At 31.7% G+C, this 19,469-nt stretch overlaps 1 protein-coding gene across 1 annotated transcript; it reads left to right on the top strand.

Annotated features, from left to right (window-relative positions):
* Positions 1 to 12,936: 12,936 nt before the first annotated feature.
* LOC122583170 (probable linoleate 9S-lipoxygenase 5) lies at positions 12,937 to 18,549 on the top strand. Its single transcript, XM_043755597.1, has 9 exons — positions 12,937 to 13,087; positions 14,130 to 14,407; positions 15,779 to 16,007; positions 16,090 to 16,431; positions 16,508 to 16,593; positions 16,864 to 16,971; positions 17,059 to 17,363; positions 17,445 to 17,708; positions 17,796 to 18,549. Exons 1-9 carry the CDS (start codon positions 12,937 to 12,939, stop codon positions 18,547 to 18,549), a joined length of 2,517 nt encoding a protein of 838 aa, XP_043611532.1.
* The last annotated feature ends 920 nt before the right edge of the window (positions 18,550 to 19,469 follow it).

The following is a 19,469-nucleotide window of genomic DNA, read 5'->3' on the forward strand; positions in this document are numbered from 1 at the left end:
ATTTGTTTTTTTATTTTGAATATGAGCCTTTTCTTTAGATGATTGTTTTCTGGCTTTGTTTTTATAAAATCTTTTTTCTCAAAACTTTGAAACAATTTTCGTACGGGACTTTTCTACTTATGAGTCATATGTTCACGCAATCCGAAAGTGATGGTAATAACAGTGCGGGGTGGTGGTGGCGGCGATGTTGGTGGAGATAAAGGATGGCGGTGGCGACAGGTGGTGGCAGTGACGGGTGGTGAGGGTGACAATGATGATAAATGTAAAAGTAATTAGTGTTAAAGGATGTAGTGTATTTATTTTAAAGATTGAGAGATTTATAATGTAAATTATTTTATTAAAGGTATTATAGGTATATTAGGTGAAAATATTTAAATTAATGAATAAAAGAGATGGTGTTTTAGGTAGTTCAATTCTTTATTTGAGATTTTTGGGAGATGGGTTCCCCTTAAGTACTAGTCATATGCTTGTACGATGTGACAGTACGGTGATGGTGGCGGTGGTGGCGGCGACGTTTATAGTGGCGTGGTCACTAATATAAAAATAATTGATATAAAATGAGATATTGTAGTTATTTTAAGGGTTGAAAAATGTATGTTGTAAATAATTTCATTAAGGATATTATAGGTATATTAGGTAGAGATGTTTAAATTAATGAATAAAAGAGATGGATAGTTTGGATAGATACAGTTTTTTTAAAAGAAATAAGAAGGTGAAATGTTTTATATAGTAATTAAGATTAAAAATATAGATAAATAGCATGACTGAATTAATAATTAATAATAAAAACAAACGTGGTATTTGAAGCGCATAACATGGGGATTATTGAACGGTTTTCAGTTAAACATAGGGATTTAATACCGATAATTTAGCACGAGATGGGCGGTGGCGGCGGCGGGTAATGATGGTGGTAACGATGTGGTTATTAATCTAAGAGTAATTGATGTAAATGGTATTATAGTTATTTTATGGTTAAAGGTTATATTCTTTGTAAATAATTTTTATAAGGGTATAAAGAAATTAAGTGAAATATTTAAATTAATGAATAAAAGAGATAAATAGTTTGAATACATATAACGTATGATTGGAAAAAAAAATTTAGAGATATATTGGGTAGATTTAGAGTGCATTCTTGAGTTTTATTTTGAAGAGATAAGAAAAGAAAGGGTAAAAAACTTTTAATTTTTGTATTCTTGAGTTTTTGTTTTAAAAAAAGGGAAGGGAAAGAAATGGAAAAATATGATGTTTTGATCCCAAAACTTTCTTGCCACTTTTGGCAAGATTTGAAAGGAAAAGTAGTGAAATTATTGTTATAACCCTCAAACTTATATAAAGGTTTTAATTACTACAAGGCTATAAATGTAAAATTGTATCTTTTTATCCTTTATTTTCCTTCCCTTCTAACTCAAGAATACATTTAACTATCAACTTTCTTTTCTTTTCTTTCAACTCGAGAATGCCTCTTTTTATGTAATTATATATCCTTTCTTCCCCTATCCAATCTTCTCCTTTCTTTTCTTTTAATAAAAACTCGAAAATACAATGTTAGTGTGTGATTAAGATTATAGATAAATAGCAATATAGCATGACTAAATCTATAATATAACTAAAAGAGGGGGTTGGGGTACACTTGGCACCCCTAATCCCCTCCTTTAGCCTAATCCTTCATCTTTATTAATCCTCTAAATTTTTAATATTAATCTAAATTAATTTACACTTTTTAGTTTTTCAATACCAATTTACACTTTAATCCCCATCTAAAACAATTAATTTACACTTTTTGGTTTCTCATTACCAATTTACACTTTAACCTAATTTAAAAATAATTAATTATACTTTTTGGTTTTCCATCACGAATTTACACTTAAAAATAATTAATTTACATTTCTTGGTTTTCCATCACAAATTTAAAGTTGAATTAATTACATAAATCGTCCCTGTCGTGAACCTTTACTTGCAGCTTTCATCCCTAAGTTTAATAAATTACAGTTTTAGTCCAAAAAACTTTGTCCTGTCAACACTTTTAGTCCTAAGTAATAACGTCTGTTTAAGATCCCATCACGTGCCAGCCATGTGATGGGTATTTTTGTCATTTCATTCTTTCAATTGTTACATTTTTAGTCAAAAATTTTTTTTCTTTTTTTTCCTACACCAAAAAACAAAAATATTGATTTTCCCAGCTAAACCCATATCTATCTATCTATCTATCATCATCATTCATCAACAAATCTTTCATTCCATTCTTTTTTTTTAAACATAACCCAAAAATCAAACACATTAATTCATACACTAAAGTGTAAAGATTACTTCCCTAACAAACAACAATTATTTATGTTCAAAAAAAATTCCATCTATAATAAGCATCAAACCCATATTTGAGATATATACATGTAATGATGTATACATAAACACATCTCAAACCTCAACTGCATCCCCCCTTCAAAATTAAAGGACCTATATATTCTATTCTCAAAAACATGGTTATCATGCTTTCACCTCAATCAACATCAACATAGCCACTCTCTTTATGTTTTCCTCTCTCTCTCTCTACAGTCAACACATACTGCCACCTAAAGTTTTTTTTTTTCCGGCAACAACTTTACTGGTGCCTAAGTGGGTATAGGTGGGTGGTGGTCGGATCTGGATCTAGATTGTGTTGGATCGATCGGAATATGGTCGAAAATCACCACAACCATTGTGACCACCAACGGTGGGGGTTGTTTTATTTAATGTAGGCGATTGGTGTTACCATTGTAGCCACTAGCACAGTAGCTTCACACCACTGTGAATCTCTGTCCACCACCGCATGCAATCTCCGACTATCACCACCCTAGATTCGCTGCCACCACTACCACCACCACCACCCTAGATCTCTATATAGATATAATGGTGTATATTTATCATTGTTTTTTGAAGGGATCTAGGAAATGGGATTCATATTATGTATATGTATGATAGATTTAGATGTAGAAATCTGTAGATTTATAGATAGAGACAAATGATTTTATTTGATGTTCCTAGTTTAAATGTGTATAGTGAATGATTATGTATATATAAAATTTTTATACATTTGCAAATTTGGGTTTAATTGTTGCTAGATATATTGGTGTGGTCAGATGTATAATCTATTTAGGTGTAACTCTGCAAAAGTTATTGATGAAGATGATGATTTTAGATTTAATTACACTTTTGGTCCTATGGTAAGGAAAAGTTCACACTTTTGGTCCTGTTTAAAAAAAAGACCATTATACCCATCACGTGGCTGTCACGTGATGGTTTTTAAAACGGACGTTATTACTCAGGACCAAAAGTGTTGACAAGACAAAGTTTTTTGGACTAAAACTGTAATTTTTGAAAGTTAGGGATGAAAGCTGCAAGTGACAGTCCACGACAGGGACGATTTCTGTAATTAACTCTTTAAAATTTCACCCAATTTAAAAATAATTAATTTAAACTTTTCGGTTTTATTGGTAATCTATAATATAACTCATGTACGACAACAAAAAAAGAAGCTATGATCAACTACAAAAGGGTTTTTCTTTGTATATACTTTGCACATAATTAATCATTATTATTATTTTAATATATTGACTTTGATTATTTTGATATCGTTTTAAAAGTAGCTCATTTATGGTGTATACTTATGATTTATGATTATATCTTTCTATAAGATGGTATTTGTTAATGAATTGGTATGTATTTTTCAAATTATATAGTTTACACTTTTAGAATATAAGAAACTGTAAATTTTTTATTTAATTAAAGTTAAAAAAAAAAAGGGTAAACAAGAATCAAATTCACATGGAGTTAATTTTTATATGTTTCTTCTTTAGCTTTCGTATTGATTAAGTTGTGATATATGACTTAACTAATCTAAATATTATAAACTAAATTTTGTATTTGTAACCTATATTAACTCTTAGGATTTACGATTATATTTTTCTATAACCTTTTAGATATAAAGTCTAAATTTGTTATGAGTAGGTTTCTGATTACTTTAATATATTGACTTTGATTATTTTGATATCGTTTTGAACGTAGCTCATTAATGGTGTATACTTAAGATTTACGATTGTATCTTTCTATAAGATGGTCTTTGTTGATGAATTGGTATGTACTTTTCAAATTATATAGTTTACACTTTTAGAATATAAGAAACTGTAAATTTTTTATTTAACTAAAGTTGAAAAAAAGTGTAATATGGAATTAATTTTCATATGTTTCTTCTTTAACTTTCGTATTGATTAAGTTGTGATATATGACTTAACTAATCTAAATAATATATACTAAATTTTGTATTTATAACTTATATTAACTCTTAGGATTTACGATTATATCTTTCTATAACCTTTAAGGTATAAAGTCTAAATTTGCTATGAGTAGGTTTCTGATTACTTTAATATATTGACTTTGATTATTTTGATATCGTTTTGAAAGTACCTCATTAATGGTGTATACTTAAGATCTATGATTATATCTTTCTAACTTTTAGATAAAAAGTCGAATTTTGCTATGAGTAAAGTTATGATTATTTAAATATATCGACTATGATTATTTTGAATCTGTTTTGAAACTAGCTCATTAATGGTGTAATTTTTTAGCTGTTGTTATTCTATCAGGGGAAAATGCTACATATTGAGATAATGTTGAGTGTTTTAGCATGATTATTTAGCATGGTGGAACAATTCATCATTTTAGTTTGTGTATGACAAATATACTTCGGATCTTATGAAAAGCATGATATCAATTTTAAATAATACATTTAGATAAAAACCTTTAATCCACGTTATGTTTAGGATTTAACACAACAGAAGATGGCTTTGCAAGGTTTTTGACTCGACTCTTTTTTTTTTTTATCAACAATTTGTTTCCTATCTTTCTTGCATTAACCGATAAAATCATTTGATTGACGTTTGGAATGTCCTTAGTTGGGTTCCTTTTTTATCCTGAATAATTTTCCTGGATTTGTATGCAAAGATGTTTATTCTATTTTTATGGTTAGTTTGTTTGGGGTTTATTTTTTACAATTGGATTAAATACATATAAACACACTAACAGAACTTACCAGTTTTTTTCATGTTTTTTTGCTATTTGCAGGGCACTATCATACATGGCTCGGTCAATGGTGAGTGGACGGAAAATTTTAAGAGTATTTTGAGCGATGGAGTGGCTATTCAGCTAGCAAATTTCCAAGTTGATTTCGGTATATCCATTTAATATATTTGAATTCTAATTTTTTAGCTTTGATTAATTTATTTTGAGACTATCCGTCCATTGGACGGGTCTGAACAAGTTAATAATAAAAACAAACACGGTATTTGAAATGCGCATCATGGGGATTATTGAACTGTTTTCAATTAAACGTATATGGAATTAACACAAATAATTTAGCACGAGATGTGTACCCGCACAACGTTCAAGTGTTTATTATATAAAGTTAGCATGTTGCAGGACCTGACATTATCACAAGATCATTTGTTTTGCATGATAAAGCTTAGACTTGGCAAAAAGGGCGGGTTGGGTAATCGGTTAATTTGGGTAATGTTATCTATTTGCTTGGTTGAGTTTACCGAATAGCGTTTGGGCTATTCTCGGGTTACATTTAACTTGATTTGCCCATTTGACTCTGTAGATTTTGTTTTTATATTTGCAGTAGACCTGTTTAAGATCAAACACAATTTGTATAAAAACCATTTATAAGTACCCTGGCTAATTTTGCCATCTTAAATTGCAAATTCATTAGACATTGGCTTGTCTCTAGAAACTACAATCTTCTATTATTAGAAGTTGCAAAAGTAGTATTTGATTCTGAGCATGACTGGTTCTTAAGATATATTGCGGCATGTCCTGAAATTGGTTGTTGTGCACTTGTGCAGAAATCCCTCAATTTAGCTATGAACTCATTTGTTGACCTCATGAAAGTGGTAGAAATTAAGGAAAATGCTATTAAACAAGTAAAAAAGAAATTTAACAGTGGTTCCTCAGATATTCATGCTAAGGCACATGAGGTTAAATAAGCACTTCTAAGAGCCAAAGAGACAAATGACATGATTAGTCTCCTTTTATTGGTATTTGGTCTGGCGACATACTTGTATTTATGCTTACTTTTTTCTTCTTTTTTTTTTTTTCCATCTTGTTTGAAAAGTATTTGCAGAGAAGGCCATCCTAGCTACAGAATTGAAGGACCTTCAGCTGTGCTTGTTCACATTACCAAATGATAGAAACAAGAATCTAAATTCTTGACGAGGTTTGATTTTCTTATATTATTTTGTGCATACCATATTTCTTCTTTTGGTTTACAATTATAAAGGCCATATTTTTTGCATGGGAAAATGATCCGTACTGTAGACTTTACTTAAGGTTAGGTACTGTCATTTTAAAAGAAGTTACAAATTAAATCTTTAAATTTGATAAACATACATAGTCCCCTGAATTTAACATAATCCCCCCTGCTTCACCTAAGATAGGTACTGCATGTTTTACCTAACATTTCCCCTTTTTGCATACCACCCTACAAGTTTCTCATTTGGTTACGATTATTGAGAGTGTAAATGGGGTTAAAAAGGAAGTTTCTCACCAACAGGGGCGGATGTATTATGGTGAGAGTGAGAGTTACTAGCCCCTATAAGTGCTAAATTTATATGACAGTTATTGGAAGTTTTATTATACAAAATCGACTCTTTATATAGGATGCCCTCTCTTTAAAATTTTATGCCCTCTTTGTCTTGGCCCAACTTATTTTCTTACTCTAATTAGAGTCTAGAAAAACCAATAAAGTAACAAATCTTCATAAAAGTTAGTGAAACTGTTAACTTTCAGTTTATATATTTGACAATTTGACATAATACTATAATTGACTCACTAAGAAACTTTGACCCCTATATTGCTCCTCCCCATGGACGTCATCTCAATTTTTATAATTAACTAGGTCTTTTACCCGCACGATGTGCGCGTGGTAAAAAAGTTGAAAAAAAATTAAAGATTGTAAATATTTTTAATATTAAAAACCCGTATAAAACATAAAAAGAAAATGGTTTATCACCCATCGAATAAGAAAATTACTTGGAATAAGAAAAAGGATAAAAACACAAATTTTTGATAAATAAATGCTTTCCAAATTTAAAAATATATGTTAAGTTTATACCTGTTTTGGTTTTGGTATGAGATTTGGTTATGTTATTTTTTTTAATGTACGTGCTTTAATTTTGATACGGGATTTGATTTTGTTATTATTTCTTATAATTATGTGTATATAAAGTTTTTATTTAGTTTAATGTACTTGTAGGGAATCCTACGTATATCCAAAGTTAAACTATTATATTTTTAATTTTGTATATCTCTTATATAAGTAAAAGAGAATTGTTTCCAGAAGATTTTTGTAGAAAATTTTCTATGTGTCAAACTCACAATCTTTCTTACAAATGTTTTTAGAAATTATGACATCATATTTAAAATGATAATTTTAGCAACATTTTAGTTTTTTAAAAAATTAATCTATCTTAACGCTATCTTAATTAATTTATTAATTTTTCATATAACTTTATAATTTACATTTAAGTCTTGATGAAACTTTAATAAATATAGATATTTTTCTATTTATTTCCAAGTAAAAAGATTATTTTGAAGTTTAAAATATATAACTACATTTACATGCTAGGTATCTTATATAAAAAAAAATAAATAGCTTGATTTAAGAAGTTTAAGTTAAAAAATTATCATCAAATATATTAATGTTTGTTGTCTAAGTACATCAAATATATTTGATACACAAAAGTTTAAAGGTAGCTATATGCATTTGTTTATCAAAATTAAAAAATGTTGTAGTAAATAATCACATAGATATTTCAGAATAGACACAATCCATTTCGTCGCAACTTCAGCAGGATGATCATACGCTTTTAAAAAACTATTATAAATATGCCCGGGTTGAACCCGGGTTAATTAGCTAGTTAGTCTTTATTTTAATATTTAAATTCTTTTTTGACATATATAAATAAGATAAATATTGTATAAAATTATGGAGATGACACATATGATGTAATCCTAGGTGGCAATGTTTTAAAATAGGTTTAATTTTGAAGAGAGCTTTAAAATGCTAGGATTCTTACTCTTTTAATATAGTTATAGATATATAAACAATTTATAACCAAATTTTTTTTAGCATTTAAGTTCTTTTGTGCGTTATCTACCAATAAACTAAAACAAAATTATATTGTTCTTTAAACGACAAGTGACGTAATCCTTGATCGACACGTGTCTTTTTAATTAATTAATTTTATTAAATTAGTTTTTTTTAATTATATATAGATTTACTTTTCTTATTAGACTTAGAATTAAACTCTAACTTTTGACTTATAGATACAAAACACATTATAACTTTGTTTGATTAATCGTTTTTTCATTAATAAAATTGTATTTTTTTTTTCTTTCTCAATTCTTCAACTCTTATTACTTATATTACTTATAATAAGTTATTAATTATTAACATGAAGACTTCAAAAATTTGAGTTTACGATCCGAAATCATATGACTATTTGCCATCATCTACTATGGTTACAACTTCCGAATTTAATGTGATTGTAAAAATTTAAGGTTGATCTAAAACTCTAACTTAACACACACATTATGTGTGTGTGTGTGTTTGAAAAGATCATTTACAAACACCTGTTTTATGAAAACCGGAAAACAGATCTTGTAATTGACTAATGAGTTTAATTAATGACTTATTTGACGGTACGATACTAGACGATGCGAGGATAACGATTAAATTTAACTAATAATTGAGAACGGGTCACCCGTGGATCTTACCCACGCCCATGACTCATCCAAGACAACCCAACCTTATCCCCACTCACTCTCCCAACTCTTCCACTCCACCTATCCATTCATTCACCCACTCTTCCATTTCTCTCTCTAAAATTCCTTCCAAGAACACACACTTACATATATACCTCTCTCTCTCTCTAGATTCTATCACTTTTATTGAAATTGAAGCAAGTTTAAAACTAGAATAATAATCATCATCATCTTCTAAACAACATATCAAAAAATTGAATCTTCAAAGTGCAAGAATTCTTCCATTCGGGTCAATTTTCGGATTTGAGCATTGTGGTGATTTTTGGTAAGTTACATTTCACTCAAATTCATCATTTTATGTTTATTAACATGTTTCTAGTCAAACCCAAGTGTTCTTGCGTGCAATTTGTAGGTCAAAACCGAAATGGGTCAAAATTAGGGTTACAAAATGGGTAAACTAGGTTAAATCCGAGTTTAAGCATCAAGTTAGTGTTATGAGTTGAGTTTTGAAGTGGGTTGTGTCTAAATATGTCCATACAAGCTTCCCAAAATGAATCCAAGCTCCAAAATCTGATTTTGAGTCAATTAGGGTTTTTGTCAAAAGTCAAAACAGGTCAAAGATGAATTGGGCACAAATTGGCCTTACAAAACGAAATTAGGGAAAAGGTTTATGTTTAATTATGTCTAATTATGAATAGCCCTATGAACAATTGGATTAGAATCATCACAAACCGAATTAATTGGGTAAATTAGGGTTTTGAGTGATTTTAAGGTATATATTGGTCTTGGATTTGTAAAATGAAAGAGTTTTGATGATGGATTTTATCCAAAAGGTGTTGGTAACATGATTAGTGGCTTCTAAATGGTTCCAAAACGGTCAAAACGATGTTTGGGTCGAATTAGGGTTTCTTAGGGCTTTTATTTGAGTTAAGAACGGATTTGGACAAGTTTTGATGTTATATCTCGAATTTGTATTGTGGGTTATGTTCATTTATGCTTGGAAAAGAGTTTGGAAGTGTCTCCTAATTGATTTTGAGGTCAAAATGAAGCTTGGGTGCATATTGGGTCGAAATAGGTGCAGGTTTTTTATGGTCGTTAGTTTTGAGGACTAATTCTAACAACAGTTCAGAACCAAGATGAACAAATTAGAACCAAGATCCGTTAGTTTTTAACGATCGTTAATTACAGTCCAGAACCAAGATGAATTAATACTAAACAAGATGAACTAGTCACAACCAAGATGAACTAATCATAACCAAGATGAACTAGTCACAACCAAGATGAACTAATCATAACCAAAATGAACTAGTGACAACCAAGATGAACAAATCAGAACCAAGATGAACAAAAGCAGAACCAAGATGAACTAGTTAAAAACCATATGTAAAGTCTTGATTTGTAAACATGTTATGTACATTAATAGGTTGTGGGCGCGGGACGATTGGACGTTTATAACTCAACCTTACCTTCTCTTTGCCGATCAAGGTGAGTTCCATAGCTCCCTACTCAATTGAGATTCAGGCTGAAAAGTGTACATATACGTGCTTGTTTGATTGTTTGTTTGTTTTGATTGACGGCTTATTGATTTACGGATTGATTGTTTGATTGATTGTCTCATTGATGAATGGTTTTGATTGATTGTTTGATTGATGGATGGTTTTGATTGATTGCTTGGTGGTTTACGCATATGGTTGTGATATTGTAATTAATTAGGATAGTTGTGCATACATGGAAGTCGATTATGCCTTCAAAGAGTTTGAGATGTGGTGGGAAGGCTGCGGGTGACCCTATATATAAGCATCAAGAACCCGTTGAAAGTAGAATCCTCCTAAGTGTATGTACATATCGTTTGGTTGGTTTGGATGGTTGATGAACTTGTGATTGAGACAAACACGCAAGCCTACTTATTTATTTGTGCGGAGATACACGCAAGCATACTTATTTATTTGTGCGGAGATACACACAAGCATACTTACTTATTTGTGCGGAGATACATGCAAGCATACTTATTTATTTGTGCGGAGATCATGCAAGCATACTTATTTATTTGTGCGGAGATACACGCAAGCATACTTATTTATTTGTGTGGATATACACGCAATCATACTTATTTATTTGTGCGGAGATACACACAAGCATACTTATTTACGCGCTTTACCCGCAAACCCTTTATGTGACATGGCTTACCTACATTTGATGTTCATCATGGCACATGCATACATACGATACGTGATTTAGATATTTACATCACTTGTGCTCACTATTTACACATAACTATTTTACCCCATATGATCTTATTATGATTTGGCATTGTGACTATCGACAATGGTTCCTTGTGAACATTACTACGAACTCACCAACCTAGTGTTGACTTTGTTTAGTACACTTTTCAATCAAGAAATTCTTAGATGTGAAGTTTGATAGATACTTATATTGGACTCGGGTATGGACTTTTATGGATCAAGGATTCATTCGCCCATTGCTTTACTTTATGCTTAGGATTGATAGCCATATTTTGATTGTGCATTTTGTACTTTATATTGAGGTGGGATTCACCGGACCCTTTTTATTCATTTAGACTCATTCTACGATAATTCCATGCATACGCTATATCTTTTTGGAAATATTTCGAGCCTAGCTCGGGGTGTTACACATAAATTCATAAGAACGCCTTTTGTAAACTGAAACACCATCAGAATTAACAGAATCAGCTTCAGTTTCATCACTTGCATCATGGTAAGAAGATTTTTCAAGGTGTCCCAAAGACCCAAAACTATCAGCCACCATAGCTATGGTACAAATTCAAGTAGTCAAGTAAACTCAGGTAGTCAAAGGAAGAAATTAAAACAGATTATATGAGTTGTGTTTCAAAACCGATAATGTTATACTGAATAACTGAATCCAGATAAGTAGCTGTCTCAAAATATGTTCCATGATGTGTTGTTTTGGTGTAGTTCGTCTGTCTGAAGTTATGATATTCATATAATCAGTTGCTAATGTTCACTACTACATCGATCATTTGGTCCAAGCTAACGTTCATTGGGGGTGGAGGCATGGCCCTTAACGCAACAAGAGGTGTTAATACATATACCTCAAATTTAAGTTTGCAAGCAAAGTCGGTTCTATAAACAGATCTCTTTACGACCTGGGGGAGAAATCGGAAATGTACGGTACAAGCCAAAAGTACAAGTTTCCAACACAAGATATTTTAATAAAAAAATAGATGCTAATTAAGAATCCGAAAAGACATACAAAGAAACATATTTTTTGGGTTGTGAAATATTAAATACACCCCTTAACGTGTATAAAAAAAACTTGTATCTTCCATATTAAAAACCCGTCATCTCCTGATTTTTATGGTAAATGTACAAATAATTTATGCACCTTAAATACAGTCCTAATGGCTGTATTTAGCAAACTCCTTTTTGGGTTTCCAATTTTCATTTAGACCTTAATGCCAAGTTTTTATTGACGATCCTATTCTTTAGTGACAACAAAAATGACTTGATCAATTTATTCTAAAATAGTGGCACAATTATTGTTCATTCTCAAGAGACCCATCTTAATTAGTTCTTTGGTTTAGATTAAGACCCGCAACAAAATGCTATACATATAGCAAATGGCTACAGAATTGAAAAAAAAAACATTCGATCACATCAATCACTCGATTCAGAAAATAATACAATGGAAAACACTCCAAACTGTTGAGGATTATTTGCGTATTTTGGGCTGAATACACTGACAGGATATTAATACAAATCGTACTTGTTAATATCATTTTCAGAATGCAACAATATATTCCACCCTACAAAGTATGGGTATCACGAATTTTGTTTTGGGTTAACAAATGTGGTTTATGTTCTTGTCTTGGACTCTTTAATCAAGAACCTGGTTGCAAAAGGGTTTCAAATTCGTGTAAGTATCTCATATAGATAGAGCATGCACCCAAAAAATCGAGATAGATTGGCCCCTGCTATTTGCATCTAGATGTACATTTTTAACTTTTAAAACCGTATTAAAATACTGCTCAATTAGATGTCAATTCTTGAATGCTAACTACTAGGTGATTGTTAAAAAATAAATAAAAAAAAAAATACTAACACTGTCAAATTTAATTTGACAGTGGGTGACGTTGGCCGAATGAAGACGATCACAGGAAAAGTCGTATTGATGAAGAAAAATTTCTTGGATATCAACAATCTAAATGCATCTGTTTTGGATCGACTTTGCGAATTGTTGGGAAAACATGTTACATTACAAATTGTTAGTGCACATCGTCATCAATCATCAGGTTCTACTTATTATTCATGTTTATATTGTATTGATGTGGTTTCATGCATGCCATAATGGCATATAATATATCATTACATCAACTAATAACACGTACGTATTTTTAGATCTTTAAATATATAAATTAAAACGACTAACTTAAATTTGCATGTGATCCACTTGGATACATCATACATGTGATTATAGCAATATTCGTGCACATGTAATCAAGAATCCAAATCATCACATATTTATCTAACGGATGATAATCCATGCCTCCGCACAATTATAAACTTAAAAATTACACATAAGTTATTCAGGAAACAGTCAAAAATCAATTTTCATGTAAAGAACAATCATCGGTTGGGCTTGATTTGAAAAGTTCTCAAAAGTTCTCGTAAAATAAATTTCTCAAAATAACTTTACCCTTTGTCTTAATTATAATGTGAAAAATGTGGAAGCCAACCTTGAATTTTGAAATATGTGTAAGCATTTCATCTTAAATTCTTGATACAAAATGTAATTCACTTCAATACAAAACAACTTTGAAAAGGGCTTATGATTTGCAAATGCTTGATCAAAGCAAAACTTTTGCCTTTTCGTTACTACAATAATTTACTATTAGCATTTTTTCTAAGTCAGTTCAAAAAAAAATTTAGTATACACATTGAGTGGCCAATGATGGTCAGGCTAGCTGGTCAAAGACACTCATGGTTTTACCCAAGGTATTCGATCCTTAATGATGGCAAGTCCTGGGGTTTTTCCCTCAGAATACTTGTAACGGCTCATAGTCAACATCTCGTTGTCTAGAGTACGTGGAAGGCTTCACCATTATACGCAGAGTTTTTCCTAATGTCATATGCAGGTTGAATGTTCGGAGAAAAAAAATAATAAGTTGAGTGAGATCATAACTAAAACTATACGAAAGTTGTATTAAATTTACACTAATTAATTCATCTAAAATTCAAGAAAATTTTCAGCTTAGTCCTTGACTATTAGGCTAAGAGCCCTTTGGTTAAATCCTTAACTTGAAAAAATTCTAAGCATCAGATTTATTCTTATAGAAGCGAAGATAGGAAAGCCTGCGAAGTTGGAAGACTGGATTACTACTATCTCCCCTTTGCCGAATGGTGAATCATCCTATAAAGTAACATTCGAATGGGATGAAGATATGGATGTTCCTGGGGCATTTCTTATCCAGAATCATCATCATAGTGAGCTTTATCTTAAGACGCTTACCCTTGAAGATGTTCATGGCCATGGCCGAGTCCATTTTGTGTGTAATTCGTGGGTTTATCCTACAAAGTGTTACAAAAAAGATCGCATTTTTTTTGCTAACAAGGTATATCCTAAACCTAAGTTCTGTAAGGAAGAACTCAAAGAAGTCATACTTGAGTTCTTTTTTAAACATGTTTGAATCGTATATATGAAAATATCAGTTCATTTTTGTCGACAACCTTTTACGTGCCTTGATTGTAAAATGAAGTCGTTTTGGACTTTTGGTATACTATAAAGCGAAGATTAGATATATACTGGTTAAGCATATAGTTAACTTCGTTACTTTTACAAGATGTCTAGGTACACTACTTTATCATATACAAAAAATTTAATACTACTTTCAAGGGACAAACAAAACTTAACTCTTTTGTTTTGTATATTTGTATAGTTTAGTTCTTAGTATTCGTAATATTTTAGGCGTTACTTTAAATAATTCTTAATTATGGTTGCTATGTTAGATTTGTTAATATAAGTGTCAAATTATCTTGGTTGCTCGACTATTTAAATTAGTACTAGATTTTATACCCATGTCCAACACTGGACACGAGACTTACTACATTACTAATATTAGATATTAATATATGTAATTCATAAAAGTTTATAAGTTCAAAGTTGAAGATATAAGTAGATACTAAGTGTTCAATTCAACTGCCAAAAATGTTAAGCTAACAGAAAAAAAACTAATGTAATAAAAGAACATTTGAAGCATATACCCTCCTTCATCATTTGAAAGACTTCTATATGGACGGAATTTGTTGTAGTGTTTTTTGTCATCTCATCTTTAATAATTATTTTAGTTATTTGTTTTTATTAATTAAATAAAATTATGTAAAAAACTAATGATGACATCACGAGAGTCAATTTGATGAAATCAAACGATATAATTGGTTAATAAGTCATTAGTTCAACCGTCTTTTGATATATCTTGAAATTAAAATAAAAATAATACAATTACTATTAAAATCTTAATATAATTACAATAAATTTAATTTATTTATAATTAATAATTATATATATATATAATAGAACATATTATTGGATATATATTAGTTATTATTATATTGGATAAATATTATCAATTATTCTATTGGATATATAATAGCTATTATTATTTATTTATTATATTAAAATTTTTGGGTAAAAAGTGTAAATTTGTGATGGAAAACAAAAAAGTGTAAATTAAAGTCAAAATTGAAAACAAAAGTCAACAATAAGAAATCGAGAGCTATGATTGGTCTATAAGTTATTATAGCAACTGTACTTTAGTATAATAAAAGATTAAGTTCTTTATAACGTATTTAACTCGACTTCAACAGATACTGTATGTATCCTGTTTTAAGTTGGATATCTAACATAAACTTTTCATTAATATTGAATATATGTTGGAATACCAATCTCTTGTATAACGCTCTTTTACATAACATTGATGTCCCAGGCATATCTTCCTAGCGAGACTCCTAGATATTTACAATCATACAGAGAGGAAGAGCTGAAAACTAAAAGAGGAAATGGAAATGGCATGCTTGAAGAATGGGACAGGGTTTATGATTACGCATATTATAACGATTTGGGAGATTGTGATAACAATATCCGCCCCATTCTTGGAGGTTCTTCAGAGCACCCGTATCCTCGTAGGGGTAGAACTGGTCGACCCCTATTAACAGGTCATTAGAAGAATAGTTCTTAACATAATTTATAAAAGGTTAGAAGAGAAAACTAATGTACTATCTTGGATCGATATGATAGATCTTAAAACGGAGAGCAGGCTTCCGTTAATAAAGAGCTTATCTATATATGTTCCAAGAGACGAACGGTTTGGACATTTGAAGTTGTCTGATTTTCTTGCTTATGGTCTAAAGTCTCTTTTTCAATTGATGATCCCCGAGATTCTGGACCGGATAGACAACACTCCCAACAAATTTGATTCGTTTGAAGATATGATGAAGCTTTATGAAGGAGGAATTAAGTTGCCTGAATGCCCTTTACTTGATTACCTTAAACAATACATTCCTTTTGAAATGCTAAAGATACTGCTTGAAACAGATAGTACTGGAATTGCAAAATACCCAAAGCCACAAGTCATAAAAGGTTCACAAATTCTACATATATAACTCACTATATATATATATGCAACATTTCACATGATATTGTTTCTTCTTCTTAGAGGACAAATCTGCATGGAGGACAGATGAAGAATTTGCAAGAGAAATGTTGGCCGGAATAAATCCTGTTAACATCTGTCGTCTGAAAGTAATTACTCTACCTACTGGATATCTGATTACATAGAACGGACATATATATAATTGTCGATGTTGAGAATATAGCATGTATGAAAGAAGGATTAAACAAGCAATACATGTGGAAACCTGAATCATATAAGAGGCAAACCGCAGATTTGAGTCATGAAACAATCCTTTAATGGTGCATGTGTTATTCGATGATTAAAGAGATAAAGAGAGGGAAAACAAGACCAAATTGATGTACAACCCCTGGTTGTTAAAATTTGACTTTATTTTGCAGGAGTTCCCTCCTGTAAGCAAGTTGGACGTCAAAGTCTATGGCAAACAAAACAGTTCCATAAAACCACACCACATCGAGAAAAACCTACATGGTTTAAAAGTAGACGAGGTACAATCTTTCCTAAATCTATTTGAATCAAAATGAACTTGTGAACAGGCATAATAGAGCCGCATTTGTTCAAACCTCTTACCTCAGGCATTAAAAGCAAATAAGTTGTTCATACTAGATCATCATGACACACTGATGCCATACTTGAGGAGAATAAACAAAACTAAAAACAAGATCTACGCCTCACGAACTCTGCTTATGTTACAAAATGATGGAACCCTAAAACCATTAGTAATTGAGCTTAGCTTGCCACATCCTGAAGAAGATAAACTTGGTTGCATTAGCAATGTGTACACCCCGTCTGAAAATGGAGTAGAAGGTTCGGTTTGGCAGTTGGCAAAAGCTTACGTGGCTGTTAACGATTCTGGGATTCATCAACTCATTAGTCACTGGTAAATTAACCAATGAAGAAATCTTTAAAGCACGCCCTTTGCTTGAAGATTTTGTAACACTTTATCAAATATGCTTCACAGGTTGTGTACACATGCGGTTGTTGAGCCATTTGTGATTTCTGCAAATAGGCAACTAAGCGTACTCCACCCAATATATAAGCTTCTCTACCCTCATTTCCGAGATACAATGAATATCAACGCTTTTGCAAGGCAAATCCTGATCAATGGTGGAGGTATCCTTGAGTTAACGGTATTTCCTGGAAAATATGCTATGGAAATGTCTTCTTTGTTGTATAAGGATTGGAACTTCCTTGAACAAGCACTCCCAAAGGATCTTGTCAAAAGGTAAGCATATAAGAAGAAATCGTTCAATATACTTTAGCAAGTTTAGTTTAATATGTTAGAGCTAATTATTGGTGAACTAACGCTCAGGGGAATGGCAGTTGAAGACTCACATTCTTCTCATGGACTTCGGCTACTAATTCAGGATTACCCATATGCAGTTGACGGGCTTGAGATTTGGTCAGCCATCAAATCATGGGTAGATGATTACTGTAAATTCTACTACAAGAACGATGATATCATTAGAAACGACAAGGAACTTCAATCATGGTGGAAAGAACTACGAGAAGAGGGACATGGTGACAAGAAACACGAGATCTGGTGGCCTAAAATGGATTCTCGTCAAGAACTAATAGATATGTGTACTACATTCATATGGGTGGCTTCTGCTCTTCATGCCGCTCTAAACTATGGGCAGTACCCTTATGCCGGCTATCTGCCTAATCGTCCAACTCTAAGTCGTAGGTTTATGCCCGAACCAAATACTCCCGAGTATGACGAACTTAGAAAGAATCCTGATAATGTTTTCTTGAAAACCATCACTCCCCAACTGCAGACGCTTCTTGGGGTTGCGCTGATCGAGATATTGTCAAGGCATTCGTCAGATGAAGTTTATCTTGGACAAAGAGAGTGCCCTGAGTGGACTTTCGATTCAGAACCTTTAAAGGCTTTTGAGAGATTTGGTAAGAAGCTCGAGCAGACTGCAGATAGAATTCTAACAATGAACAATGACAAAAGGCTGAAGAATAGGGTTGGACCAGTTAAAGTACCATACACACTACTCTACCCAACTAGCGAAGAGGGACTCACCGGGAGGGGAATTCCTAACAGTACCGCTATGTGAAATGAATACTAGGAGTTTCCGAGACCCAATGAGTTTCTTTATCCACTTCCAGTCCTTAATTCCTGCAAGTTCTTTTAGTTATAGTAAATTCAGTACGAATAATGTGGTATTTTCAAGAATAATAGTTCAAGACCCTATTCTCTATTAATCCCACTGCTGAGAACTCGTTCACTCTTAGCAGCTCTGCATTACAAAAGTCACCTATTAAGCAAGTATATGAGCAAGTACCCCTGCACCCTTTTACTCCATGCAAACAGAAAATACCAACCAGAAACTTAAGCAACCACAGCAAAAATGGTATGCCAGAGAGTCAAATACCCCTGCACAACAATGCCCATTACTACACAGTACACTCTGTAGGCCCTCACTTAACTCAGAAATTTTAAAGCGGTGGTAAGAGATTAGTAGTCTAATACATTATACAAACTCCATGCTCATCAAAGTCCCTATCTAAATTCTAAAGATTCTTAGTCATTTGATCTATAATCATGAAACCGACCTGTACAAATTCTTGGAAATTTCATAAAAAAGGAGCCCTTCTCACTAGCAAAGTATGAGAAGAAATGTAAAAGATGTGAAAAAAGAGATCATCAAGTGTAACAGGTTCTTACTAAACAGGTCCTGTTTAACCTATTTCCCATGTAGGTATTTTTTTAAAAAATTTAATTCATTTGACCGGTTTGTGATATTAAACAATCCAAATCTATTACTAAATATGAAGGTTGACCTAAGTACCTAACCTTCCCTTCTACCAATATTTATTCCTTGATCAGTCTTAATGCTGATCCCAACTATACGTCTATACATGGGATAAACATGATTTCTAGTTTTCAATAGTGACTGCGAAGATTTAACACGAGCCAACTTTAGCTCCTTTGTGCCGAAACTTATCAGCTAATAGTTCTGCTTCTTTTGGTTGT

This window comes from Erigeron canadensis, chromosome 9 (genome assembly GCF_010389155.1).
Source record: "Erigeron canadensis isolate Cc75 chromosome 9, C_canadensis_v1, whole genome shotgun sequence".
Lineage (NCBI taxonomy): Eukaryota > Viridiplantae > Streptophyta > Magnoliopsida > Asterales > Asteraceae > Erigeron > Erigeron canadensis.